Source organism: Phasianus colchicus, chromosome 39 (genome assembly GCF_987193195.1).
Source record: "Phasianus colchicus chromosome 39, bPhaCol1.hap1.1, whole genome shotgun sequence".
Lineage (NCBI taxonomy): Eukaryota > Metazoa > Chordata > Aves > Galliformes > Phasianidae > Phasianus > Phasianus colchicus.
In genome coordinates this window covers 722,337-749,922 of record NC_143474.1, presented here as the reverse complement: position 1 = coordinate 749,922, position 27,586 = coordinate 722,337, and the positions used below count along the sequence as shown (strand labels likewise).

Sequence of the window (27,586 nt, the reverse complement as noted above, 5' to 3'; positions counted from 1 at the left end):
CTGTGGGGTCTCTGTGGGTCTTTATGGGGCTCTATGGAGCCTTATGGGGCTTTATGGGGTCTCTATGGGTTCTACGGGGTCTCTGTGGGGTCTCTATGGGGTTTCTATGGGGTTTCTATGGGGTTCTGTGGGGTTCTATTGGGATCTGTGGGGTCTCTGTGGGTCTCTATGGGTTCCTACGGGGTCTCAATGGGGTCCTATGGGTACCTTTGGGTGTCTGTGGGGTTCTGTGGGGATCTATGGGGCTCTGTGGGTCTCTATGGGGTCTTTATGGGGTCTCTATGGGGTTCTGTGGGTTTCTATTGGGATCTGTGGGGTCTCTGTGGGGTCTCTATGGGGCTCTATGGGTCTTTATGGGACAATATGGGTCTCTATGGGGTCTCTATGGGTCTCTATGGGTCCCTATGGGTTCCTATGGGGTCTCTATGGGTCCGTATGGGTCCGTATGGGTCCATATTGGTCTCTATGGGGCTGGTTGGGAATCTATGGGGTCTCTGTGGGTCTCTATGGGTCTTCATGGGATCTCTATGGGGTCTTTATGGGGCTTTATGAGTCTCTATGGGGTTACTATGGGGTCTCTGTGGGTCTCTATGGGTCTCTATGGGGCTCTATGGGGTCCTTATGGGTCTCTATGGGGCTCTGTGGGTCTCTATGGGGTTTTAATGGGGTCTTTGTGGGCCTCTATGGGGTCCCTATGGGGTCTCTATGGTGTCTCTATGGGGATCTATGGGGCTGGGTGGGGATCTATGGGGTCTCTATGGGTCTCTATGGGGTCTCTATGGGGCTCTATGGGGTCCTTATGGGTCTCTATGGGGTTTTAATGGGGTCTTTGTGGGCCTCTATGGGGTCCCTATGGGGTCTCTATGGTGTCTCTATGGGTCTCTATGGGGCTGGGTGGGGATCTATGGGGTCTCTATGGGTCTCTATGGGGCTCTTTGGATTCCTATGGGTTTCTATGGGTCTCTGTGGGTCTCTGTGGGTCTCTATGGGGTCTTTATGGGGCTCTGTGGAGCCCTATGGGGCTTTATGGGGTCTTCATGGGTCCCTATGGGGTCTCTATGAGTCTCTATGGGGTTCTATGGGGCTCTATGGGGTTCTGTGGGTCTCTATGGGTCTCTATGGGTCTCTATGGGTCTCTATGGGTCTCTATGGGTCTCTATGGGGCTCTGTGGGGATCTATTGGGATCTGTGGGGTCTCTATGGGTTCTACGGGGTCTCTATGGGGCTCTATGGGGTTTCTATGGGGTGTCTATGGGGTTCTGTGGGAATCTATTGGGATCTGTGGGGTCACTATGGGTCCCTATGGGTCTCTATGGTGCCCTATGGGGTCTCTATGGGGCTGGTTGGGAATCTATGGGGTCTCTGTGGGTCTCTATGGGGCTCTATGGGTCTCTATGGGGTTTTTATGGGGTCTTTGTGGGGCTCTATGGGGTCTCTATGGGGTTCCATGGGGTTCTATGGGGTCAATAGGGCTTTATGGGGTCTCTATGGGTCTCTATGGGGCTCTATGGGGCTGGGTGGGGATCTATGGGGTCTCTGTGGGTCTCTATGGGGTCTTCATGGCATCTTTATGGGGTTTTATGGGGTCTCTATGGGGTCCGTATGGATCTCTATGGGTCTCTATGGTGCCCTGTGGGGTCTCTATGGGGTCTCTATGGGGATCTATGGGTCTCTATGGGTCTATGGGGTCTCTATGGGTCTCTATGGGGTCTTAGGGGTCTCTATGGGTCTCTATGGGTCTCTATGGGTCCCAATGGTCTCTACAGGGCTCTATGGGGTTTCTGTGGGTCCCTTTGAGATCTCTATGGGTCTCTGTGGGTCTCTATGGGTCCATATGGGTCCGTATGGGTCCTAATGGTTTCTTATGGGATCTATGGGGCTCTATGGGGTCTCTATGGGTCTCTATGTTTCTCTATGGGTCTCTATGGGTCCCTATGGGGTCTCTATGGGGTCCTATTGGGTCCTATGGGGTCTTACGGGTCTCTATGGGTCCTAATGGTCTCTACAGGGCACTATGGGGTTTCTGTGGGTCTCTATGGGGCTCTATGGGTTTATTATGGGGTCTGTGTGTCGCTATGGGTCTCTATGGGGTCCCTATGGGTCTCTATGGGGTCCGTATGGGTCTCTATGGGTCTATGGGGTCTCTATGGGTCTCTATGGGTCCCTATGGGTCCCTATGGGTCCCTATGTGTCTCCATGGGTCCCTATGTGTCTCCATGGGTCCCTATGGGGTCCCAATGGGGCTCAGTGTGGCGCCGTGGGGCTGAGCCGTTCTCTGTGGGGCAGGCGGTGGCGGTGTGGGGCGCGTGGGGCGCCGCTATGGGGCAGGAGCTGCGGCGATGGGAGAACGCGCACAGGGAGCGGGTCTGCGCTGTGGGGTGGGCAGGAGCCCTGCTGGTAAGTGGGGGGGTGTGGGGTGCTGTGGGGCTCTGTGGGGCACTATGGGGCTCTGTGGGGCTCTATGGCTCCCTATGGGTCTTTATGGGTCTCTATGGGGCTCTATGGGTCTTTATGGGGCTCTATGGGGTTTCTATGGGGCTCTATGGGTCCCTATGGGGCTCTATGGGTCTCTATGGGGCTCTATGGGTCCCTATGGGGCACTCTGGGGTTTCTATGGGGATCTATGGGGTCTCTATGGGTCTCTATGGGTCTCTATGGGTCTCTATGGGGTTCTATGGGGTTTCTATGGGGCTCTATGGGGATCTATGGCTCCCTATGGGTCCTTATGGGGTCTCTATGGGGCTCTATGGGTCCTTATGGGGCTCTATGGGGTTTCTATGGGGATCTATGGGGTCTCTATGGGGCTCTATGGGTTCCTGTGGGTCTCTATGGGGTCTCTATGGGTCTCTATGGGGCTCTATGGGTTTCTATGGGGCTCTATGGGTCCCTATGGGGCTCTATGGGGCTCTATGGGTCCCTATGGGGCACTATGGGGTTTCTATGGGGATATATGGGGATCTATGGGTCTCTATGGGTCACTATGGGGCTCTGTGGGGCTCTATGGGGCTCTATGGGTTTTCTATGGGGATCTATGGGTCCCTATGGGTCCCTATGGGGCTCTATGGGGTCTCTATGGGTCTCTATGGGGCTCTATGGGTCCTTATGGGGCTCTATGGGGCTCTATGGGTCCTTATGGGGCTCTATGGGGTTTCTATGGGGATCTATGGGGTCTCTATGGGGCTCTATGGGTTCCTGTGGGTCTCTATGGGGCTCTATGGGGTTTCTATGGGGCTCTATGGGGATATATGGGGCTCTATGGGTCTCTATGGGTCACTGTGGGGCTCTGTGGGGCTCTATGGGTTTTCTATGGGTCCCTATGGGGCTCTATGGGGTCTCTATGGGGCTCTATGGGGTCTCTATGGGGCTCTATGGGGATCTATGGCTCCCTATGGGTCTTTATGGGTCTCTATGGGGCTCTATGGGTCCTTATGGGGCACTATGGGGTTTCTATGGGGATCTATGGGGTCTCTATGGGGCTCTATGGGTTCCTGTGGGTCTCTATGGGTTCCTATGGGTCTCTATGGGTCTTTATGGGGCTCTATGGGGCTCTATGGGTTTTCTGTGGGGATCTATGGGTCCCTATGGGTCCCTATGGGGCTCTGTGGGGCTCTATGGGGTTTCTGTGGGGCTCTATGGCTCCCTGTGGGACTATGTGGGCCTCTATGGGTCCTTATGGGGCTCTATGGGGTTTCTATGGGGATCTATGGGTCTCTATGGGTCACTATGGGGCTCTGTGGGGCTCTATGGGTCTCTGTGGGTTCCTATGGGGTCTCTATGGGGCTCTATGGGTTCTTATGGGGTCTCTGTGGGTCTCTATGGGTCTCCATGGGGCTCTATGGGTCTCCATGGGTTTCTATGGGGTTTCTATGGGGTTTCTATGGGGATCTATGGGGATCTGTGGCTCCCTATGGGTCTTTATGGGTCTCTATGGTGCTCTATGGGTCCCTATGGTGCTCTATGGGTCCCTATGGGGCTCTATGGGGTTTCTATGGGGATCTATGGGTCACTATGGGGCTCTGTGGGGCTCTATGGGTCTCTATGGGGATCTATGGGTCTCTATGGGGTCCCTATGGGGCTCTATGGGTCCCTATGGGGCTCTGTGGGGTTTCTATGGGGATCTCTGGCTCCCTATGGGTCTTTATGGGTCTCTATGGGTCCTTATGGGGCTCTATGGGTTCCCGTGGTTCTCTATGGGGTCTCTATGGGGCTCTATGGGTCTCTATGGGGTTTCTATAGGGCAATGTGGGTCTCTGTGGGTCTCCATGGGTGTCTGTGGGTTCCTATGGGGTCTCTATGGGGCTCTATGGGTTCCTGTGGGTCTCTATGGGGTCTCTATGGGGCTCTATGGGGATCTATGGGTCCTTATGGGGCTCTATGGGGTTTCTATGGGGATCTATGGGGATCTATGGGTCCCTATGGGGCTCTGTGGGGTTTCTATGGGGATCTCTGGCTCCCTATGGGTCTTTATGGGTCTCTATGGGGCTCTATGGGTCTGTATGGGTCCCCATGTGTCCATATGGGGTCTCTATGGGTTCCTATGGGTCCCTCTGTGTGCACACGTGTCCCTATGGGTCCCTATGGGTCGCTATGTGTCGCTATGGGGTCCCTGTGGGTCTCTATGGGTCCCTATGTGTCCCTGTGGGTCCCTGTGGGGTCCCTATGGGTCCCCATGTGTCCCCACGTGTCCCTATGGGTCCCTATCGGTCCCTGTGGGTCCCTGTGGGTCCCCATGTGTCCCCACGTGTCCCTATGTGTCCCTGTGGGTCCCTGTGGGTCCCTATGGGGTCTCTATGGGTCCCCATGTGTCCCCATGTGTCCCCATGTGTCCCCATGGGTCCCTATGGGTCCCTATGGGTCCCTATGGGTCTCTATGGGGCTCTATGGGTCCCTATGGGGTCTCTATGGGGCTCTAATGGTCCCTATGTGTCCCTATGGGGTCCCTGTGGGTCTCTATGGGATCTATGGGTCCCCATGTATCCCCGTGTGTCCCTATGTGTCCCCATGGGTCCCTATGGGTCCCTATGTTCCCTATGGGTCCCTGTGGGTCCCTATGGGTCTCTATGAGTCCCCATGTGTCCCTATGTGTCCCTATGGGTCCCTGTGGGTCCCCATGTGTCCTTATGGTCCCTATGGTCCCTATGGTCCCTATGGTCCCTGTGGGTCCCTGTGGGTCCCTGTTGTCCCCACGTGTCCCCGTGTCCCCCAGCTGTCGGGCTCAGCAGACGGGACGCTGCTGCTGTGGGACGTGGCCGTGGGGCAGCGGCTGCGGGAACTTGTGGGGCTGCGCTGCCCCCCATGTGCCGTGGGGGGGCACGTGAGTAGGGGGCGGGGGGTGGGGGGTGGGGGGTCTGTGGGGCTCTATGGGGATCTATGGGGCTCTGTGGGTCTCCATGGGTCTCTATGGGGGTCTATGGGGCTCTATGGGTCTCTATAGGTCCCTATGGGTCCCTATGGGTCCCTATGGGTCGCTATGGGTCGCTATGGGTGTCAGTGGGTCACTATGGGTCGCTATGGGTTCCTATGGGTCGCTATGGGTCGCTATGGGTTCCTATGGGTCGCTATGGGTTGCTATGGGTCCCTATGGGTCTCCGCAGGGCCGCTGGCTGCTGGTCGTGGGTCGCTATGGGTCACTATGGGTCGCTATGGGTCTCAGTGGGTCTCAGTGGGTCTCTATGGGTCTGTATGGGTCTCAGTTGGTCCCTATGGGTCTCAGTTGGTCGCTATGGGTCCCTATGGGTCGCTATGTGTCTCTATAGGTCTCTATGGGTCGCTCTGGGTCGCTGTTGGTCACTATGGGTCGCTATGGGTCTCAGTGGGTCCCTATGGGTCCCTATGGGTCGCTATGGGTCGCTGTGGATCTCAGTGGGTCGCTATGGGTCGCTATGGGTCGCTATGGGTCTCTATGGGTCTCTATGGGTCGCTATGGGTCTCTATGGGTCTCTATGGGTCGCTATGGGTCGCTATGGGTCTCTGTGGGTCTCTATGGGTCTCTATGGGTCTCTATGCGTCGCTATGGGTCACTATGGGTCCCTATGGGTCCCTATGGGTCTCAGTGGGTCGCTATGGGCCCCTATGGGTCGCTGTGGGTCCCTATGGGTCCCTATGGGTCTCTATGGGTCGCTGCGGGTCCCCGCAGGGCCGCTGGCTGCAGGCCGTGGGTCGCTGTGGGTCCCTATGGGTCTCTATGGGTCGCTATGGGTCTCTATGGGTTGCTATGGGTCCCTATGGGTCGCTATGGGTCTCAGTGGGTCTCTATGGGTCTCAGTGGGTCTCTATGGGTCGCTATGCGTCGCTATGGGTCTCAGTGGGTCCCTATGGGTCTCTATGGGTCGCTATGCGTCGCTATGGGTCGCTATGGGGTCTCAGTGGGTCCGTATGGGTCCGTATGGGTCTCTATGGGTCCCTATGGGTCGCTATGGGTCCCTATGGGTCGCTATGGGTCTCAGTGGGTCTCTATGCGTCGCTATGCGTCGCTATGGGGTCTCAGTGGGTCTCAGTGGGTCTCTATGGGTCTCTATGTGTCCCTATGGGTCGCTATGGGTTGCTATGGGTCCCTATGGGTTGCTATGGGTCCCTATGGGTCTCTATGGGTCTCTATGGGTCGGTATGGGTCGTTATGGGTCTCTATGGGTCTCTATGGGTCGCTATGGGTCCCTATGGGTCTTTATGGGTCGCTATGGGTCTCATTGTGTCGCTATGGGTCTCTATGGGTCCCTATGGGTCTCTATGGGTCACTATGGGTCGCTATGGGTCTCTATGGGTCGCTATGGGGCGCTATGGGTCGCTGTGGCTCCCCGCAGGGCCGCTGGCTGCAGGCCGTGGTCGCTGTGGGTCGCTGTGGGTCTCTATCGGTCTCTATGGGTTGCTACGGGTCGCTATGGGTCGCTGTGCGTCCCTATGGGTCTCAGTGGGTCTCTATGGGTCGCTGTGGGTCGCTATGGGTCGCTGTGGGTCTCTATGGGTCTCAGTGGGTCTCTATGGGTCGCTGTGCGTCCCTATGGGTCTCAGTGGGTCACTATGGGTCGCTGTGGGTCGCTATGGGTCGCTATGGGTCCCTATGGGTCTCAGTGGGTCTCTATGGGTCGCTATGGGTCGCTATGGGTCTCAGTGGGTCTCTATGGGTCGCTATGGGTCCCTATGGGTCTCATTGTGTCGGTATGGGTCGCTATGGGTCCCTATGGGTCCCTATCGGTCTCTATGGGTCTCTATGGGTCTCTATGGGTCCCTATGGGTCTCTATGGGTCTCTATGGGTCGCTGTGGGTCTCTGTGTTCCTATGGGTCTCAGTGGGTCTCAGTGTGTCTCTATGGGTCTCTATGTGTCCCTATGGGTCGCTATGGGTCGCTATGGGTCTCTATGTGTCCCTATGTGTCGCTATGGGTCGCTGTGGGTCTCAGTGGGTCGCTATGGGTCTCTATGGGTCCCTATGGGTCTCTATGGGTCGCTATGGGTCTCTATGGGTCGCTATGGGTCGCTGTGGGTCTCAGTTGGTCGCTATGGGTCGCTATGGCTCCCTATGGGTCTCTATGGGTCTCTATGGGTCCCTATGGGTCTCTATGGGTCGCTATGGGTCGCTATGGGTCTCTATGGGTCTCTATGGGTCTCTATGGGTCTCTATGGGTCGCTATGGGTCCCTCTGGGTCGCTATGGGTCGCTATGGGTCTCTATGGGTCTCAGTGGGTCGCTATGGGGTCTCAGTGGGTCTCTATGGGTGTCTGTGTGTCGCTATGGGTCACTATGGGTCGCTATGGGTCACTATGGGTCGCTATGGGTCGCTGTGGGTCTCTATGGGTCGCTATGGGTCTCAGAGGGTCCCTATGGGTCGCTGTGGGTCGCTATGGGTCGCTGTGGGTCTCTATGTGTCCCTATGGGTCCCTATGGGTCGCTATGGGTCTCAGTGGGTCGCTATGGGTCGCTATGGGTCGCTGTGGGTCCCTATGGGTCAGTGTGGGTCACTATGGGTCTCAGTGGCTTTCTATGGGTCGCTATGGGTCTCAGTGGGTCGCTATGGGTCTCTATGGGTCCCTATGGGTCCCTATGGGTCTCTATGGGTCGCTGTGGGTCCCTATGGTTCCCTATGGGTCCCTATGGGTCGCTGTGGGTCCCTATGGGTCGCTATGGGTCTCAGTGGGTCGCTATGGGTTGCTATGGATCGCTATGGGTCCCTATGTGTCCCTATGGGTCGCTATGGGTCGCTATGGGTCTCTATGGGTCGCTATGGGTCTCTATGGGTCGCTATGGGTCTCTATGGGTCCCTATGTGTCCCTATGGGTCGCTATGGGTCGCTATGGGTCTCTGTGGGTCTTTATGGGTCGCTATGGGTCGCTATGGGTCCCTATGGGTCTTTATGGGTCGCTGTGGGTCGCTATGGGTCCCTATGGGTCTTTATGGGTCGCTATGGGTCTCATTGTGTCGCTATGGGTCTCTATGGGTCCCTATGGGTCACTATGGGTCACTATGGGTCGCTATGGGTCGCTATGGGTCTCAGTGGGTCTCTATGGGTCGCTGTGGGTCTCAGTGGGTCGCTATGGGTCTCTATGGGTCGCTATGGTTCTCAGTGGGTCTCTATGGGTCGCTGTGGGTCTCAGTGGGTCGCTATGGGTCTCTATGGGTCACTATGGGTCACTATGGGTCGCTATGGGTCGCTATGGGTCTCTATGGGTCACTATGGGTCGCTATGGGTCTCTATGGGTCTCTATGGGTCTCTATGGGTCTCTATGGTTCCCTATGGGTCCCTATGGGTCGCTGTGGGTCCCTATGGGTCGCTATGGGTCTCAGTGGGTCGCTATGGGTCCCTATGGGTCTCTATGGGTCGCTATGGGTCCCTATGGATCGCTATGGGTCGCTATGGGTCTCAGTGGGTCGCTATGGGTTGCTATGGATCGCTATGGGTCCCTATGTGTCCCTATGGGTCGCTATGGGTCGCTATGGGTCTCTATGGGTCGCTATGGGTCTCTATGGGTCCCTATGTGTCCCTATGGGTCGCTATGGGTCGCTATGGGTCTCTGTGGGTCTTTATGGGTCGCTATGGGTCCCTATGGGTCTTTATGGGTCGCTATGGGTCGCTATGGGTCTCTATGGGTCTTTATGGGTCGCTATGGGTCGCTATGGGTCTCTATGGGTCTCTATGGGTCGCTGTGGGTCGCTATGGGTCCCTATGGGTCTTTATGGGTCGCTATGGGTCTCATTGTGTCGCTATGGGTCTCTATGGGTCCCTATGGGTCACTATGGGTCACTATGGGTCGCTATGGGTCGCTATGGGTCTCAGTGGGTCTCTATGGGTCGCTGTGGGTCTCAGTGGGTCGCTATGGGTCTCTATGGGTCGCTATGGTTCTCAGTGGGTCTCTATGGGTCGCTGTGGGTCTCAGTGGGTCGCTATGGGTCTCTATGGGTCACTATGGGTCGCTATGGGTCTCTATGGGTCGCTATGGGTCGCTATGGGTCGCTATGGGTCGCTGTGGCTCCCCGCAGGGCCGCTGGCTGCAGGCCGTGTTCGCTGTGGGTCGCTGTGGGTCTCTATCGGTCTCTATGGGTTGCTACGGGTCGCTATGGGTCGCTGTGCGTCCCTATGGGTCTCAGTGGGTCTCTATGGGTCGCTGTGGGTCGCTATGGGTCGCTGTGGGTCTCTATGGGTCGCTATGGGTCCCTATGGGTCTCATTGTGTCGGTATGGGTCGCTATGGGTCCCTATGGGTCCCTATCGGTCTCTATGGGTCTCTATGGGTCCCTATGGGTCGCTGTGGGTCTCTGTGTTCCTATGGGTCTCAGTGGGTCTCAGTGTGTCTCTATGGGTCTCTATGTGTCCCTATGTGTCGCTATGGGTCGCTGTGGGTCTCAGTGGGTCGCTATGGGTCTCTATGGGTCTCTATGGGTCTCTATGGGTCCCTATGGGTCTCTATGGGTCGCTGTGGGTCCCTATGTGTCCCTATGTGTCGCTATGGGTCGCTGTGGGTCTCAGTGGGTCGCTATGGGTCTCTATGGGTCTCTATGGGTCGCTATGGGTCGCTATGGGTCTCTATGGTTCACTATGGGTCTCAGTGGGTCCCTATGGGTCGCTGTGGGTTGCTATGGGTCGCTGTGGGTCTCTATGGGTCCCTATGGGTGTCTATGGGTCGCTATGGGTCCCTATGGGTCGCTATGGGTCTCTCTGGGTCGCTATGGGTCCCCGCAGGGCCGCTGGCTGCAGGCCGTGGGGCGCAGTGGGTCCCTATGGGTCTCTATGGGTCGCTATGGGTCCCTATGGGTCCCTATGGGTCGCTGTGGGTCGCTATGGGTCGCTATGGGTCTCAGTGGGTCCCTATGGGTCGCTATGGGTCGCTATGGGTCGCTGTGGGTCCCGCAGGGCCGCTGGCTGCAGGCCGTGGGTTGCTGTGGGTCCCTATGGGTCTCAGTGGGTCGCTATGGGTCTCTATGGGTCGCTATGGGTCCCTATGGGTCCCTATGGGTCGCTATGGGTCTCTATGGGTCTCTATGGGTGTCAGTGGGTCCCTATGGGTCGCTATGGGTCTCAGTGGGTCACTATGGGTCCCTGTGGGTCGCTATGGGTCGCTATGGGTCTCTATGGGTCTCTATGGGTCACTATGGGTCCCTGTGGGTCGCTATGGGTCGATTTGGGTCCCTGTGGGTCCCTATGGGTCGCTATGGGTCTCATTGTGTCCCTATGGGTCTCTATGGGTCGCTATGGGTCGCTATGGGTCTCTATGTGTCCCTATGGGTCCCTATGGGTCGCTATGGGTCGCTATGGGTCGCTATGGGTCGCTGTGGGTCTCTATGGGTCGCTATGGGTCTCTATGTGTCCCTATGGGTCTCTATGGGTCTCTATGGGTCGCTGTGGGTCGCTATGGGTCTCTATGGGTCTCTATGGGTCTCTATGGGTCGCTATGGGTCGCTATGGGTCCCTATGGGTCCCTATGGGTCGCTATGGGTCACTATGGGTCTCTATGTGTCCCTATGGGTCCCTATGGGTCTCTATGGGTCGCTGTGGGTCCCTATGGGTCGCTATGGGTCGCTATGGGTCGCTATGGGTCTCTATGGGTCCCTATGGGTCGCTGTGGGTCGCTGTGGGTCTCAGTGGGTCTCTATGGGTCTCTATGGGTCCCTATGGGTCGCTATGGGTCGCTGTGGGTCCCCGCAGGGCCGCTGGCTGCAGGCCGTGGGTCGCTGTGGGTCGCTGTGGGTCTCATTGTGTCCCTATGGGTCTCAGTGGGTCTCTATGGGTCTCTATGGGTCTCTATGGGTCGCTATGGGTCTCATTGTGTCGCTATGGGTCCCTATGGGTCCCTATGGGTCCCTATGGGTCTCAGTGGGTCTCAGTGGGTCGCTATGGGTCCGTATGGGTCGCTATGGGTCTCTATGGGTCGCTGTGGGTCGCTATGGGTCGCTATGGGTCTCAGTGGGTCCCTATGGGTCGCTATGGGTCGCTATGGGTCGCTATGGGTCGCTATGGGTCGCTATGGGTCTCTATGGGTCTCAGTGGGTCCCTATGGGTCGCTATGGGTCGCTATGGGTCTCAGTGGGTCCCTATGGGTCGCTATGGGTTGCTATGGGTCTCTATGGGTCTCAGTGGGTCCCTATGGGTCGCTATGGGTCGCTATGGGTCTCAGTGGGTCCCTATGGGTCGCTATGGGTTGCTATGGGTCTCTATGGGTCGCTATGGGTCGCTATGGGTCGCTGTGGGTCCCCGCAGGTCCGCTGGCTGCAGGCCGTGGGTCGCTGTGGGTCTCTATGGGTCCCTATGGGTCTCAGTGGGTCGCTATGGGTCGCTGTGGGTCGCTGTGGGTCGCTATGGGTTGCTATGGGTCGCTGTGGGTCCCCGCAGGGCCGCTGGCTGCAGGCCGTGGGTCGCTGTGGGTCCCTATGGGTCTCTATGGGTCCCTATGGGTCTCTATGGGTCCCTATGGGTCCCTATGGGTCGCTATGGGTCGCTATGGATCACTATGGGTCCCTATGGGTCGCTATGGGTCTCATTGTGTCCCTATGGGTCGCTGTGGGTCCCTATGGGTCCCTATGTGTCTCTATGTGTCCCTGTGGGTCGCTATGGGTCGCTATGGGTCACTGTGGGTCTCATTATGTCCCTATGGGTCTCAGTGGGTCTCTATGGGTCTCTATGGGTCGCTATGGGTCTCATTGTGTCGCTATGGGTCTCTATGGGTCCGTATGGGTCCCTATGGGTCTCAGTGGGTCTCTATGGGTCGCTGTGGGTCTCAGTGGGTCGCTGTGGGTCTCTATGGGTCCCTATGGGTCTCTATGGGTCGCTATGGGTCCCTATGGGTCTCTATGGGTCCCTATGGGTCGCTATGGGTCGCTGTGGGTCCTTGTGGGTCCCTATGGGTCCCTATGGGTCGCTATGGGTCTCTGTGGGTCCCTATGGGTCGCTATGGGTCGCTATGGGTCGCTATGGGTCGCTATGGGTCTCTGTGGGTCCCTATGGGTCTCTATGGGTCGCTATGGGTCGCTATGGGTCGCTGTGGGTCCCGCAGGGCCGCTGGCTGCAGGCCGTGGGTCGCTGTGGGTCGCTGTGGGTCTGGCATCGCAGCGGCCGCCCCCAAAGCTCCCATCGCTGCCATCCCGGCAGCCCCACGTCGGCCTGCATCGCCCCCCGAGGTGAGCCTGCATTAATTAAGCCGCTAATTAAGTCGCTAACGAACTCGTTGGGGCCTCCTTAACCAAGGGCCGCGGCGGTTAATTGCTTAATTAAGGGTGGTTAATTAATGACCGACGCAGGGGCGCCGCGAGCCATGGTGGCGGTGACGGGGGGCGATGGAAGCACGCGGGTTTGGCACCCCACGGAGGTAATTAATTAGCGGTAATTAGTTAATTAGGGGGGGGGGGGGCGGGGAGGGAGGCGGGGGGAGGGTGGGGGGGGGTTTAATTGGGGTTGGGGGTAATTAAGAGGGGGGTAATTAACGGGGGAGGGGGGGAGGGGTGTGGCAGCTCGATCGGGCGGGTAATTAGGTAATTAGCGGTAGTTGATTAATTAGGAAGGGGGGAGGATGGGTTGATTAATGGCAGGGGGAGTGGCATTAGTTGGGGGCGGGGGTAATTAAGAGGGGGGGGTTAAGAAGTAATTAAGAGGGGGTTAATTAGGGAGCAGTGGGAGCACGTGGGTGTGGCGGCCTAATTAGAGGCATTAATTGGCAGTAATTAATTAGGCAGGGCGGGAGCGGGCTGATTAATGAGAGGGGCATTGAATGGGGATGGGGGAATGAAGAGGGAGGTAATTAAGAGGTAATTAAGAAATTAATTGGTGGGGAGAGAGCGATGGGAGGGCCTGAGGGTGGCACTGCAATTAGGGTCATTAATTAGCTGTAATTAGTTAATTAGGGGAGGGGGGACAAAGGGAGGAGGTGGGGGTGAAGAGGAGATTAATTGGGAATGGGGGTAATCAAGAGGGGGGTAATTAAGAGGTAATTAAGAAAGGTTTAATTACGGGAGAGAGAACGATGGGAGGGCATGGGAGTGGCACTGTAATTAGATGGGTTAATTAGCAGGAATTAATTAAGGAGGGTGATTAACGAGAGGGAGGCGGGCATTAATTGGGGACGGGGGTCCTTTGGAGGAGGTTAATTAAGAAGTAATTAAGAGGTGATTAAGAAGGGGTTAATTGGGGGGCAAGAGGACGGTGGGGTTGAGGCATCGCAATTAGGTGCGTTAATTAGCGTTAATTAGTTAATTAGGGAGGGAAGGGGAGTGGGTGGGGGTTAATTAGGAGGGGGTAATTAAGAGGGGGGTAATTAAGAGAGGGGGTAATGAGGGGGGGTAATTAAGAGGGGGGTGTTGGGTGCGTACAGGTGTGGCATCGCTCTGTGTTAATTAGCGGTAATTAATTAATTAGGAAATAGGTGAAATTTGGGCCAAATGTGGGGATTTTGGGGTGGGGCGAAATGGGAAAAAAAAATTGGGAAAAAATGGGAAAATTTGGGGAAAAATCGGGAAAATTTGGGGAAAATTGGGAAAATTTGGGGGGAAATCGTGAAAAATGGGGGAAATTTGGGGAATTTTGGGGGAAATTTGGGGAAATTTGGGGAAATCTGGGGGGAAATTTACAATTTTAGGTGAAAATGGTAAATTTGGGGGAAAATGTGCAGAATTTTGGGGGAAATTTGGAGAAAAATGGGGGAAGAATGCAGAATTTTGGAGGAAATTTGGAGAAAATTGGGGGAAAATGTGGAAAAATTGGGGCAAAATTGGGGAAATCTGGGCAAAATTGGGGAATTATGGAAACATTTGGGGGGAAATTTGGGGAAAATTTGAGAATTTGGGGCAAAAATTTGGAAATTTGGAGGAAAAATGTTCAGAATTTTGGGGAAATGTGGGCAATTTTGGGGCAAATATGAAGAATTTTTGGTGCAAAATTGGGGATATTGGTGCAAAATTGGCGAAATTTTGGAGAAAATTTTGGGAAAATTTGGAGAATTTGTGGCCAAAATGGGAAAAATTGGGAAAAAATGTGGATTTTGGGGGAAATCTGGGCAATTTGTGGGCAAAAGTGGGCAAAAATTGGTGGAAAATATGGAGAATTTTGGGGTAAATAATGAAAAATTAGGAAAAATATGAGAGTATTTGGGGCAAAATTGGGGATTCGGGTGAAATTGTGAAAATTTCGTGAAATTTTGGAGGAAATTTTGAGAACTTGTTTCAAAAATGGAAAATTTTGGGAGACGTGCAGAATTTTGAGGAAATTTGAGGAAATTTTGGATTAAAATGGGGAAAAAACGGGGAAAATTATGGAGAATTTTGGGGTAAATAATGGAAAAATGAGAAAAAAATGGAATATTGGGGTCAAATTGGGGAAATTGGGGCGAAATTGTGGAAATTTGGGGGAAATTTTGAAGGAAATTTGGAGAATTTGTTTGAAAATGGAGAATTTGGAGACAAAATGTACAGAATTTGGTGGCAAATTTGGAGAAAGTTGTGGGAAAATATGGAAAAATTTGAAGCAAAATTGAAAATTTGGGGAAAGATTGGGGACGTTTGGGGGAAAATTTGGGGAAAATTTGGGGCCAAAATGGGGAATTTTGGGAAAAATGTTCAGGATTTTGGGGGAAATTTTGTAATTTTGTAGCGAAAATGGGAAAAAGTGGGGGAAATTATGGAGAATTTTGGGGTAAATAATGGAAATTTGGGAAAAAATATGGGAATATTTGGGGAAAATTGGGGAAATTTGGGCTAAATTGGGGACATTTTGGGGAAAATTTGGGGAAATTTGGAGAATTTGGGGCAAAAATTGAAAATTTTGGGAAAAATGTGTAGAATTCTGGGGAAATAATGGAAAATTGGGGGTAAATATGGAAAAAATGGGGCAAAATTGGCGACATTTTGGGGAAATTCTGGGGAAAATTAGAGAATTAGGGGCAAAAATTGGAAATTGGGGGAAAAATGTGCAGAATTTTGGGGGAAATTCGGTAATTTTGTGGCAAAAAATGGGAAAAACTTTGGGAAATTATGGAGAATTTTGGGGTAAAGGAAATTTGGGAAAAAATATGTGAATATTGGGGCAAAATTGGGGGAATTTGGGTAAAATTGGCGACATTTTGGGGAAATTTGGGGGAAATTGGAGAATTTGGTTGAAAATGGTAAATTTGGGGGAAAATGTGCAGAATTTTGGGGCAAATTTGGAGAAAATTGGGGGAAAATATGGGAAATTTTGAAGCAAGATTGGGAAAATTTAGGGAAAGATTGGGGACAATTTGGGGGAAATTTGGTGGGAAATTTGGAGAATTTGGGGCAAAAATTGGAAACTTTGGGAAAAATTTGTAGAATTCAAAGGGTAAATAATGGAAATGTGGGGGAAAATATGGAAAAAATGGGGCAAAATTGGGGACATTTTGGGGAAATTTTGGGAAAATTGGAGAATTATGGGCAAAAATCGGAAATTTGGGGGAAAATGTTCCGAAATTTGGGGAAAATGTGGGCAATTTTAGGGCAAAAATGGGAAAAACTGTGGGAAATTATTGAGAATTCGGGGGTAAAGGAAATTTATGAAAAAATGTGGAAATATTGGGGCAAAATTGGGGAAAAATTGGGGGGAAATTTGGAGAATTTGGGGCAAAAATGGGAAACTTGGTGGGAAAGATGTGCAGAATTTTGGACGAAATTTGGGCAAATTGGGTGCAAAAATGGGGAAAATTGGGGGAAATTATGGGGAATTTTGGGGTAAATAATGGAAAAATGGGAAAAATATGGGAATATTGGGCAGAATTGGGGAAATTGGGGCAGAATTGGGGACGTTTTGGGGACATTTTGGAGGAAATTTGGAGAATTTGGGGCAAAAATGGGAAATTTTGGGAAAAATGTGCAGAATTTTGGGGGAAATAATGGAAATTTGCGAGAAAATATGGGAAAATTTGAAGCAAAACTGGGAAATTTGGGGGACGTTTGGGGAAATTTAGGGAAATTTGGAGAATTTTGGGGTATAGAATAAAAATTTGGGGTATAATATGGGAAAATTCGGGGCAAAATTGGGGAAATCTGGGCAAAATTGGGGAATTTTGGTGACATTTTGGCGGAATTTGGGGGGAAATTGGAGAATTTGGGGCAGAAATGGCAAATTGAAGGGAAAATGTGCAGAATTTGGGGGAAAATTGGGCCATTTGGGGGCAAAAATGGAAAGAAATTGGGGGAAATCTGGAGATTTTGGGGTGAATAATGGAAATTTGGAGGAAAATATGGAAAAATTGGGCAAAACGTGGAAATTTGGGGGAGAAAATGGAAAAAAATGGGCAAAATTGGGGAATTATGGGCAAAATTGGGGATGTTTGGGGGAAATTTGGGGGGGAAATTTGGGGAATTTGGGGCAAAAATGGGAAATTTGGGGGGGAAAGTGCAGAATTTTGGGGGAAATTTGGGCAATTTGGGGGCAAAAATGAGAAAAATTTGTGGAAATTATGGAGAATTTGGGGGTAAATGGGAATTTGGGGGAAAATTGGGGGAAAATTTGGGGCAAAATTGGGGGAAAATGTGGAAATTTGGGGAGAAAAAAAGGAATTTTGGGCAAAATTGGGGAAATCTTGTGGTTAAAATTGGAAATTTGGGGGAAAATTGGAATTTTGAGGGTAATTTGGGCAATTTTGAGGCAAAATTGGACAACTTTTGTCAAAAATGGGGAAATTTTGGAGGGAAATATGGAGAATTTTGGAGGAAATAATGTAATAGTAATAAAGAATGGAAATTTGGGAGAAAATGGGAAATTTGGGGGGGAAATTGTGGAAAAATTGGGAGAGGTGTGGAATATTTGGGGGAAAATCCTGAAAATTGGGGAAAATTGGGGAAACTCGGGTGAAATGTGGAAATTCGAGGTGAAATACGGGAAATCTGGGGAAAATCTGGGAAATTTGGGGGGAAATATGGATAATCTGGGTGAAAAGTAAAAATTTGGGGGAAAATATGGGAAATTTGGATGAAATATGGGGAAATTTGGGGGAGAAATATGGGAAATATGGGAAATTTGGGAGAAATGTGGAAATTTTGGTGAAAATGTGGGAAATCTGGGTAAAATGCACCAGATTTGGGGAAAATACTGAAAATTTGGGGAGAATGCGGAGAATTTGGGTGAAATCTGGGATAATTTGGGGAAAATGTGGGAAAATCGGGTGAAATGTGGGAATTTGGGGAAAACATAGAAAATTTCAGAAAAATCTGGGAAATGTGGGAGAGAAATGTGGGAAATTTGGATGAGAAGCGGAAATTTGGGGGAAAATATGGAAATTTTGGGTGAAAAATGGGATATTTTGGGGAGAAACGTGGGAAATCTTGGGAAAATGCGTCAGATTTGGGAAAATACTGAAAATTTGGGGAGACTGTGGAGAATTTTGGTGAAATCTGGGATAATTGGGGAGAAAATGTGGAAAATTCGGGTGAAACATGAAAATTTTGGCGTATTATGGGAAATCTGTGAAATATGGGGAAATTTGGGGGAGAAAATTTGAAAATCTGGGGAAAATACATCAGATTTCAGGAAAATACTGATGATTTGGGGAGAATGTGGAGAACTTGGGTGAAATCTGGGATAATTTGGGGAAAATGTGGGAAATCTGGGGGAAATCTTGGAAATTTTGGGGTGAAATATGGGAAATTTGGGTGAAATCTTGAGATTTTGGGGAGAAACGTGGGAAATTCGGGGAAATGTGGGAATTTTGGGGGCAAATACGGCAAATTTGGGGAAACCCTGGGATATTTGGGGGAAAGCATCTGAAATTTGGGTAAAGTGTGCCAGATTTGGGGAAAATACTGAAAATTTGGGGGGATCGTGGAGAATTTGGGTGAAATCTGGGATAATTTGGGGGAAATGTGGGAATTTGACTGAAATCTGGGATAATTTGGGGGGAAAGAGTGGGAAATTTGGGTGAAATGTGGAGATTTTGGGGAGAAATGTTGGAAATTCGGGTGAAATGTGGGAATTTTGGGGGCAAATACGGAAAATTTGGGGAAACCCTGGGATATTTTGGGGAAAGCATCTGAAATTTGGGTAAAATGCACCAGATTTGGGGGAAATACTGAAAATTTGGGGAGAATGTGAAGAATTTGGGTGAAATCTGGGATAATTTGGGGAAATGTGGGAAATTCGGGTGAAATGTGGGAATTTGGGGCAAAATATGGAAAATCTGGGGGAAACCTGGGAAATTTGGGGGAGAAATGTGGGAATTCTGGGTAAAATGTGTCAGATTTTGGGAAAACACTGAAAATTTGGTTAGAATGTGGAGAATTTGGGTGAAATCTGGGATAATTGGGGGGAAAATGTGGAAAATTCGGGTGAAATGTGGGAATTTTGGGGCAAAATAAGGAAAATCTGGGGAAAATGTGGGAAATTTGGGGGTGAAATGTGATTTTGAGGGGAAACGTGGAAAATTTGGGGAAAAATACAGAAAAATTTGGGGGAAATCTGGAGATTTTGGGGAGAAATGTGGGAAATTCGGGTGAAATGTGGGAATTTTGGGGGCAAATACGGGAAATTTGGGGAAACCCTGGGATATTTGGGGGAAAGCATCTGAAATTTGGGTAAAATGTGCCAGATTTGGGGAAAATACTGAAAATTTGGGGCGATCGTGGAGAATTTGGGTGAAATCTGGGATAATTTGGGTGAAATGTGGGAATTTGGTTGAAATCTGGGATAATTTGGGGGGAAAGAGTGGGAAGTTTGGGTGAAATGTGGAGATTTTGGGGGAAATATGGGAAAATTGGGTGAAATCTGGAGATTTTGGGGAGAAATGTTGGAAATTTGGGTGAAATGTGGGAATTTTGGGGCGAAATAAGGAAAATCTGGGGAAAATGTGGGAAATTTGGGTGAAATGTGGGAATTTGGGGCAAAATATGGAAAATCTGGGGGAAACCTGGGAAATTTGGGGGAGAAATGTGGGAATATCTGGGGAAAATGTGCCAGATTTTGGGAAAATACTGAAAATTTGGTTAGAATGTGGAGAATTTGGGTGAAATCTGGGATAATTGGGGGGAAAATGTGGAAAATTCGGGTGAAATGTGGGAATTTTGGGAGCAAATACGGGAAATTTGGGGAAAGCCTGGGATATTTGGCGGGAAGCATCTGAAATTTGGGTAAAATGCACCAGATTTTGGGAAAACACTGAAAATTTGGGGAGAATGTGAAGAATTTGGGTGAAATCTGGGATAATTTGGGGAAAATGTGGGGAATTCTGGTGAAATGTGGAAATTTGGGGGTGAAATAAGGAATATCTGGGGAAAATGTGGGAAATTTGGGTGAAATGTGATTTTGAGGGGAAACGTGGAAAATTTGGGGAAAAATACAGAAAAACTTGGGGGAAATCTGGAGATTTGGGGGAGAAATGTTGGAAATTTGGGTGAAATGTGGGAATTTTGGGGGCAAATACGGGAAATTTGGGGAAACCCTGGGATATTTGGGGGAAGCATCTGAAATTTGGGTAAAATGTGCCAGATTTGGGGAAAATACTGAAAATTTGAGAAGGATGTGGAGAATTTGGGTGAAATGTGGGATAATTTGGGGAAAATGTGGGAAATTCGGGTGAAATGTGGGAATTTGGGGCAAAATATGGAAAATCTGGGGGAAACCTGGGAAATTTGGGGGAGAAATGTGGGAATTCTGGGTAAAATGTGTCAGATTTTGGGAAAACACTGAAAATTTGGTTAGAATGTGGAGAATTTGGGTGAAATCTGGGATAATTGGGGGGAAAATGTGGAAAATTCGGGTGAAATGTGGGAATTTTGGGGCGAAATAAGGAAAATCTGGGGAAATGTGGGAAATTTGGGTGAAATGTGGTGATTTTGAGGGGAAAGGTGGAAAATTTGGGGAAAAACAGAAAAATTTGGGGGAAATCTGGAGATTTGGGGGAGAAATGTGGGAAATTTGGGTGAAATGTGGGAATTTTGGGGGCAAATACGGGAAATTTGGGGAAACCCTGGGATATTTGGGGGAAAGCATCTGAAATTTGGTTGAAATGCGTCAGATTTTGGGAAAATACTGAAAACTCGGGGAGAATGTGGAGAATTTGGGTGAAATGTGGGATAATTTGGGGTAAAATGTGGGGAATTTGGGTGAAATGTGGGAATTTGGGGCAAAATATCGAAAATCTGAGGGAAATCTGGGAAATTTGGGGGAGAAATGTGGGAATTCTGGGTAAAATGTGTCAGATTTTGGGAAAATACTGAAAATTTGGGGAGAATGTGAAGAATTTGGGTGAAATCTGGGATAATTTGGGGGGAAATAGTGGGAAATTTGGGTGAAATGTGGAGATTTTGGGGAGAAATATGGGAAAATTGGGTGAAATCTGGAGATTTGGGGGAGAAATGTTGGAAATTTGGGTGAAATGTGGGAATTTTGGGGGCAATTACGGGAAATTTGGGGAAACCCTGGGATATTTTGGGGAAAGCATCTGAAATTTGGGTAAAATGTGCCAGATTTGGGGAAAATACTGAAAATTTGGGTGGATCATGGAGAATTTGGGTGAAATGTGGGATAATTTGGGGGAAATGTGGGAAATTTGGGTGAAACGTGGCAATTTTGGGGTAAAATATCAAAAATCTGGGGGAAATGTGGGAAATTTGGGTGAAATGTGGTGATTTTGAGGGGAAACGTGGAAAATTTGGGGAAAAACAGAAAAATTTGGGGGAAATCTGGAGATTTTGGGGAGAAATGTGGGAAATTCGGGTGAAATGTGGGAATTTGGGGCAAAATATCGAAAATCTGGGGGAAACCTGGGAAATTTGGGGGAGAAATGTGGGAAATTTGGGGAAATGTGGGAATTTTGGGGGCAAATATGGGAAATTGGGGGAAACCCTGGGATATTTTGGGGGAAGCACCTGAAATTTGGGTAAAATGCGTCAGATTTGGGGAAAATACTGAAAATTTGGGGAGAATGTGGAGAATTTGGGTGAAATCTGGGATAATTTGGGGGAAATGTGGGAAATTCGGGTGAAATGTGGGAATTTGGGGCAAAATATGGAAAATCTGGGGGAAACCTGGGAAATTTGGGGGAGAAATGTGGGAATTCTGGGGAAAATGTGTCAGATTTTGGGAAAATACTGGAAATTTGGGGAGAATGTGGAGAATTTGGGTGAAATCTGGGATAATTTCGGGGAAATGTGGGAAAATCGGGTGAAATGTGGGAATTTGGGGCAAAATATGGAAAATCCTGGGAAAATCTAGGAAATTTTGGGAGAATTATGGGAAATCTGGGTGAAAAGTGGAAATTCGGAGGAAAATATGGGAAATTTGGGTGAAATGTGGGGAAATTTTGGGGAGAAATAGGGGAAAATTGGGAGTAAATTTCAAAAGAAAATCGGGGTATGGAAAATGTGGGGAGAAATACGGGAAATTTGGGTGAAATGTGGAGATTTTGGGGAGAAATGTGGGAAATTCGGGTGAAATGTGGGAATTTTGGGGCAAATACGGAAAATTTGGGGAAAGCCTTGGATATTTTGGGGAAAGCATCTGAAATTTGGGTAAAATGTGCCAGATTTGGGGAAAATACTGAAAATTTGGGGGGATCGTGGAGCATTTGGGTGAAATCTGGGATAATTTGGGGGAAATGTGGGAAATTCGGGTGAAATGTGGGAATTTGGGGCAAAATATCGAAAATCTGGGGGAAATGTGGGAAATTTGTGTGAAATGTGGTGATTTTGAGGGGAAACGTGGAAAATTTGGGGAAAAACAGAAAAATTTGGGGGAAATCTGGAGATTTTGGGGAGAAATGTGGGAAATTCGGGTGAAATGTGGGAATTTGGGGCAAAATATCGAAAATCTGGGGGAAACCTGGGAAATTTGGGGGAGAAATGTGGGAAATTTGGGTGAAATGTGGGAATTTGGGGGGCAAATACGGGAAATTTGGGGAAACCCTGGGATATTTTGGGGAAAGCATCTGAAATTTAGGTAAAATGCAGCAGATTTGGGGAAAACACTGAAAAATCAGGTGGAAAAAGTGGAATTTTGGGGTGAAATTGCACCGAATTGGGGCCGGAGGTGACCTTGGGGTTCCGCTGTGGTTTTGGGGTGAAAAATGAGGATTTTGGGTGTTGTTTTTTTTTGCAGGCTGCTCCCCCCCGTGCCCTGGGGTGGCACTCAGAGAAATGTGTGGGGCTGGTGGTGACGGGGGGGCACACAGTGAGCGTCAGTGAGGGGGGGGACGTCCGGGAGTGGAACACAGGTGAGATTTTGGGGTGAATTCGGGGGATTTTGGGGCTGCTGGGAGGGGATTGGGGGGAAAAAATGGGGATTTGGGGGGAGAAATGGGGGAAATTGGGGGGAAAAATGGGAGATTTGGGGGAAATTTGGGGGAAATTGGGGTGGTTTGGGGGAAGATGGGGGGAATGGGGGGAAAATGGGGAAAAAATGGGAAAAATGGGGGGAAGTTGGGGGAAATTGGGGGGAAAATGGGGGAAAATTGGGGAAATATGGGGGAAATTGGGGGAAAAATGGGAAATTTATGGGAAAATGGCAGAAATTGGGGGGGAAATGGGGGAAGTTGAGGGGAAAAATGGGAGATTTGGGGGAAATTTGGGGGAAATGGGGGTGGTTTGGGGGAAGATGGGGGGAATGGGGGGAAAATGGGGAAAAAATGGGAAAAATGGGGGGAAGTTGGGGGAAATTGGGGGGAAAAATGGGGGAAATTGGGGAAAAATGGGGGAAATTGGGGGGAAAATGGGAAATTTATGGGAAAATGGCAGAAATTTGGGGGGAAATGGGGGAAATTAGGGGGGAAAATGGGAAATTGGGGGAAATTTGGGGGAAATTGGGGTGGTTTGGGGGAAGATGGGGGGAATGGGGGGAAAATGGGGAAAAAATGGGAAAAATGGGGGGAAGTTGGGTGAAATTGGGGGGAAAAATGGGGGAAATTGGGGAAATATGGGGGAAATTGGGGGAAAAATGGGAAATTTATGGGAAAATGGCAGAAATTGGGGGGGAAATGGGGGAAGTTGAGGGGAAAAATGGGAGATTTGGGGGAAATTTGGGGGAAATGGGGGTGGTTTGGGGGAAGATGGGGGGAATGGGGGGAAAATGGGGAAAAAATGGGAAAAATGGGGGGAAGTTGGGGGAAATTGGGGGCAAAAATGGGGAAAATTGGGGAAATATGGGGGAAATTGGGGGGGAAATGGGAACGTTATGGGAAAATGGCAGAAATTGGGGGGAAATGGGGGAAATTAGGGGGGAAAATGGGAAATTGGGGGAAATTTGGGGGAAATTGGGGTGGTTTGGGGGAAGATGGGGGGAATGGGGGGAAAATGGGGAAAAAATGGGAAAAAATGGGGGGAAGTTGGGGGAAATTGGGGGGAAAAATGGGGGAAATTGGCGAAATATGGGGGAAATTGGGGGAAAAATGGGAAATTTATGGGAAAATGGCAGAAATTGGGGGGGCAATGGGGGAAATTAGGGGGGAAAATGGGAAATTGGGGGAAATTTGGGGGAAATGGGGGTGGTTTGGGGGAAGATGGGGGGAATGGGGGGAAAATGGGGAAAAAATGGGAAAAATGGGGGGAAGTTGGGGGAAATTGGGGGGAAAAATGGGGGAAATTGGTGAAAAATGGGGGAAATTGGGGGGAAAATGGGAAATTTATGGGAAAATGGCAGGAATTGGGGGGGAAATGGGGGAAGTTGAGGGGAAAAATGGGAGATTTGGGGGAAATATGGGGGAAATTGGGGTGGTTTGGGGGAAGATGGGAGGAATGGGGGGAAAATGGGGAAAAAATGGGAAAAATGGGGGGAAATTGGGGGGAAAAATGGGGGAAATTGGTGAAAAATGGGGGAAATTGGGGGGAAAATGGGAAATTTATGGGAAAATGGCAGAAATTGGGGGGGAAATGGGGGAAGTTGAGGGGAAAAATGGGAGATTTGGGGGAAATTTGGGGGAAATTGGAGTGGTTTGGGGGAAGATGGGGGGAACGGGGGGAAAATGGGGAAAAAATGGGAAAAATGGGGGGAAGTTGGGGGAAATTGGGGGGAAAAATGGGGGAAATGGGGGAAATATGGGGGAAATTGGGGGAAAAATGGGAAATTTATGGGAAAATGGCAGAAATTGGGGGGGAAATGGGGGAAATTGGGGGGAAAAATGGGAAATGGGGGGAGTTGGGATGATTTGGGGGCAGATGAGGGGAAATGGGGAAAAAATGGGGGAAATTGGGGAAAAATTGGGGAAAAATATGGGAAAAATGGGGGAAATTGGGGAAAAATGGGGAATTTATGGGAAAATGGGGGAAATTGGGGAGAAAAATGGGAGATTTGGGGGGAAATTGGGGGAAATTGTGGGTGATTTGGGGGCAGCTGGGGGGGAAATGGGGGAAAAATGGGGGAAATTTGGGGGAAAAATGGGAGATTTGGGGGAAAATGGGGGGAAATTGGGATTTTGGGGGCAGCTGGGGGGAAAATGGGGGAAATTTGGGGAAAAATGGGAAATTTGGGGAAAATGGGGGAAATTGGGATTTCGGGGGTAGGTGGGGGGGAAATGGGAGGAAAAAATGGGGAGAAATTGGGGAAAAAATGGGAAATTTGGGGGAAAATGGGAGAAATTGGGGGGAAAAATGGAAGATTTTTGGGAAAATTGGAGCAAATTGGGGGTGATTTGGGGGCAGCTGGGGGGGAAATGGGGGAAAAATCGGGGAAATTTAGGGGGGAAAATGGGGAATTTATGTGAAAATTGGAGAAATTGGGATTTTGGGGGCACCTGGGTGGGGAAATTGGGGGAAAATGGGGGAAATTGGGGAGGAAAATGGGAAATTTGGGGGAAAATTGGAGGAAATTGAGGGTGATTTGGGGGCAGAAGGGGGGAAATGGGGGAAAAATGGGGGAAATTGGGGAGAAAAATGGGGGAATTTATGGGAAAATTGGAGAAATTGGGATTTGGGGGCAGATGAGGGGAAATGGGGGAAAAAATGGGGAGAAATTGGGGAAAAAATGGGAAATTTATGGGAAAATGGGGGAAATTGGGGGGAAAAATGGGGGAAATTGGGGTAAAAATGGGAAATTTGGGGGAAAATAGGGGAAATTGGGATTTGGGGGCAGATGGGGGGAAATTGGGGAAAATTGGGGAGAAATTGGGGGAAAATGGGAAATTTGGGTGAAAATGGGGGGAAATAGGGGTGATTTGGGGGCAGATGGGGGGAAATGGAGGAAAAAATGGGGGAAATTGGGGAGGAAAACGGGAAATTTATGGGAAAATGGGGGGAAAAATGGGAAATTGGGGGGAGTTGGGATGATTTGGGGGCAGATGAGGGGAAATGGGGAAAAAATGGGGGAAATTGGGGAAAAATTGGGGAAAAATATGGGAAAAATGGGGGAAATTGGGGAAAAATGGGGAATTTATGGGAAAATGGGGGAAATTGGGATTTTGGGGGCAGCTGGGGGGGGAAATGGCGGAAAAGTGGGGGAAATTGGGGAGGAAAATGGGAAATTTGGGTGAAAATGGGGGGAAGTTGGAACGATTTGGGGGCAGCTGGGGTTGAAAATTGGATAAAAATGGGGGAAATTGGGGAAAAATGGGGGAAGTTGGGGAGGAAAATGGGAAATTTGGGGGAAAATGGGGGGAAATTGGGATTATTTGGGGGCAGCAGGGGTGGGAAAGAGGGGAAAAATGGGGGAAAATTGGGGAAAATTGGGGAAAATGAGAAAATTGGGGGAAAAGGGGAGGAATTTGGGGGGATTTGGGGAAAAATGGGGGAAATTGGGGAGAAAAATGGGAAATTTGGGGGAAATTGGGGGGAAGTTGGGACGATTTGGGGGCAGATTGGGGGTAAATGGGGGAAAAATGGGGGAAATTTGGGGGAAAATGGGGCAGCTGGGTGGGAAATGGGGGGAAATTGGGGAGAAATTTGGGAAAATTGGGAGAAAAGGGGTGGAAGTGGGGAGGATTTATGGAAAAATGGGGCAAAATTGGGGAGAAAAATGAGAAATTCGGGGGAAAATTGGGGAAATTGGGGAGATTTGGGGCAAAAATGGGGGAAATTGGGGAAAAACAGGGGAAATTGTGGTGAAAAATGGGAAATTTGAGGAATTTGGGGAAAAATGGGGAGAAAAATGGGGGAAATTGGGGAAAAAAGTTGGAAATTTGGTGGAAAATGGGGGGAAATTGAGGGGATTTGGGGGAAGTTGGGGGAATTGGGGAGAAATGGGGGGATTTAGGGGAAAATGGGGGAAATTGAGGAAAGAACGGAGGGAAATGAGGGAAAAACTGGGAGAATTGGGGAGAAAAATGGGAAATTGGGGGGAAATGGGGGAAAAATGGGGGGATTTGGAGAATAAATGGGGAAAATGGGGGAAAATGGGGGAATTTGAGGGGATTTGGGAAATATATGGGGGAAATTCGGGAAGAATGGGGGGGTTGGGGGTCAATTTGGGGCCAATTTGGGCCAATTTGGGTCAACTTGAGGCCATTTGGGGCCATTTGGGGTCAATTTGGGGACAATTTGGGTTAATTTGGGGTCTTTTTTGGGATAATTTGGGGTCAATTTGGGGTCAATCTGGGAACATTAGGGGACATTTGGGGTCAATTTGGGACAACTTGGGTCCATTTGGGGTCAATTTGGGTCCATTTGGGGACATTTGGGGTCAATTTTGGGTCCATTTGGGTCAATTTGGGGTCAATTTGGGAACATTACAGGAAAATTTGGGTCAGTTTGGGGACAATTTGGGGACATTTGGGGTCAATTTGGGACAACTTGGGTCCATTTGGGGTCAATTTGGGAACATTACAGGAAAATTTGGGTCAGTTTGGGGACAATTTGGGGACATTAGAGGATATTTGGGGTCAATTTGGGACGACTTGGGTCCATATGGGGACATGTGGGGTCAATTTGGGGACATTAGAGGACATTTGGGGTCAATTTGGGTCCATTTGGGGACAATTTGGGGACATTAGAGGATATTTGGGGTCAATTTGGGACGACTTGGGTCCATATGGGGACATGTGGGGTCAATTTGGGGACATTAGAGGACATTTGGGGTGAATTTGGGACAATTTGGGGTCAATTAGGGGCCATATGGGCACAATTTGGGTCCATTTGGGTCAATTTTGGGACAATTTGGGGACAATTTGGGACAATCTGGGGACACTAGAGGACATTTGGGGTCAATTAGGGGACATTAGAGGTCATTTGGGGTCAATTTGGGTCCAT

The 27,586-nt window shown here is 49.9% G+C and overlaps 1 protein-coding gene across 2 annotated transcripts in view; it reads left to right on the top strand.

The window, feature by feature from the left end:
• Positions 1–27,586, top strand: part of LOC116240110 (telomerase protein component 1-like) — a 152,250-nt gene that overhangs the window by 95,676 nt on the left and 28,988 nt on the right. For both annotated transcript variants that reach the window (XM_090130174.1, XM_090130175.1), the window contains 5 exons: positions 2,287–2,397; positions 5,207–5,314; positions 12,478–12,601; positions 12,722–12,789; positions 22,515–22,629. In XM_090130174.1, the coding sequence (XP_089986300.1) occupies positions 2,287–2,397; positions 5,207–5,314; positions 12,478–12,601; positions 12,722–12,789; positions 22,515–22,629 (526 nt within the window). The remainder of the gene's footprint in view (positions 1–2,286; positions 2,398–5,206; positions 5,315–12,477; positions 12,602–12,721; positions 12,790–22,514; positions 22,630–27,586) is intronic.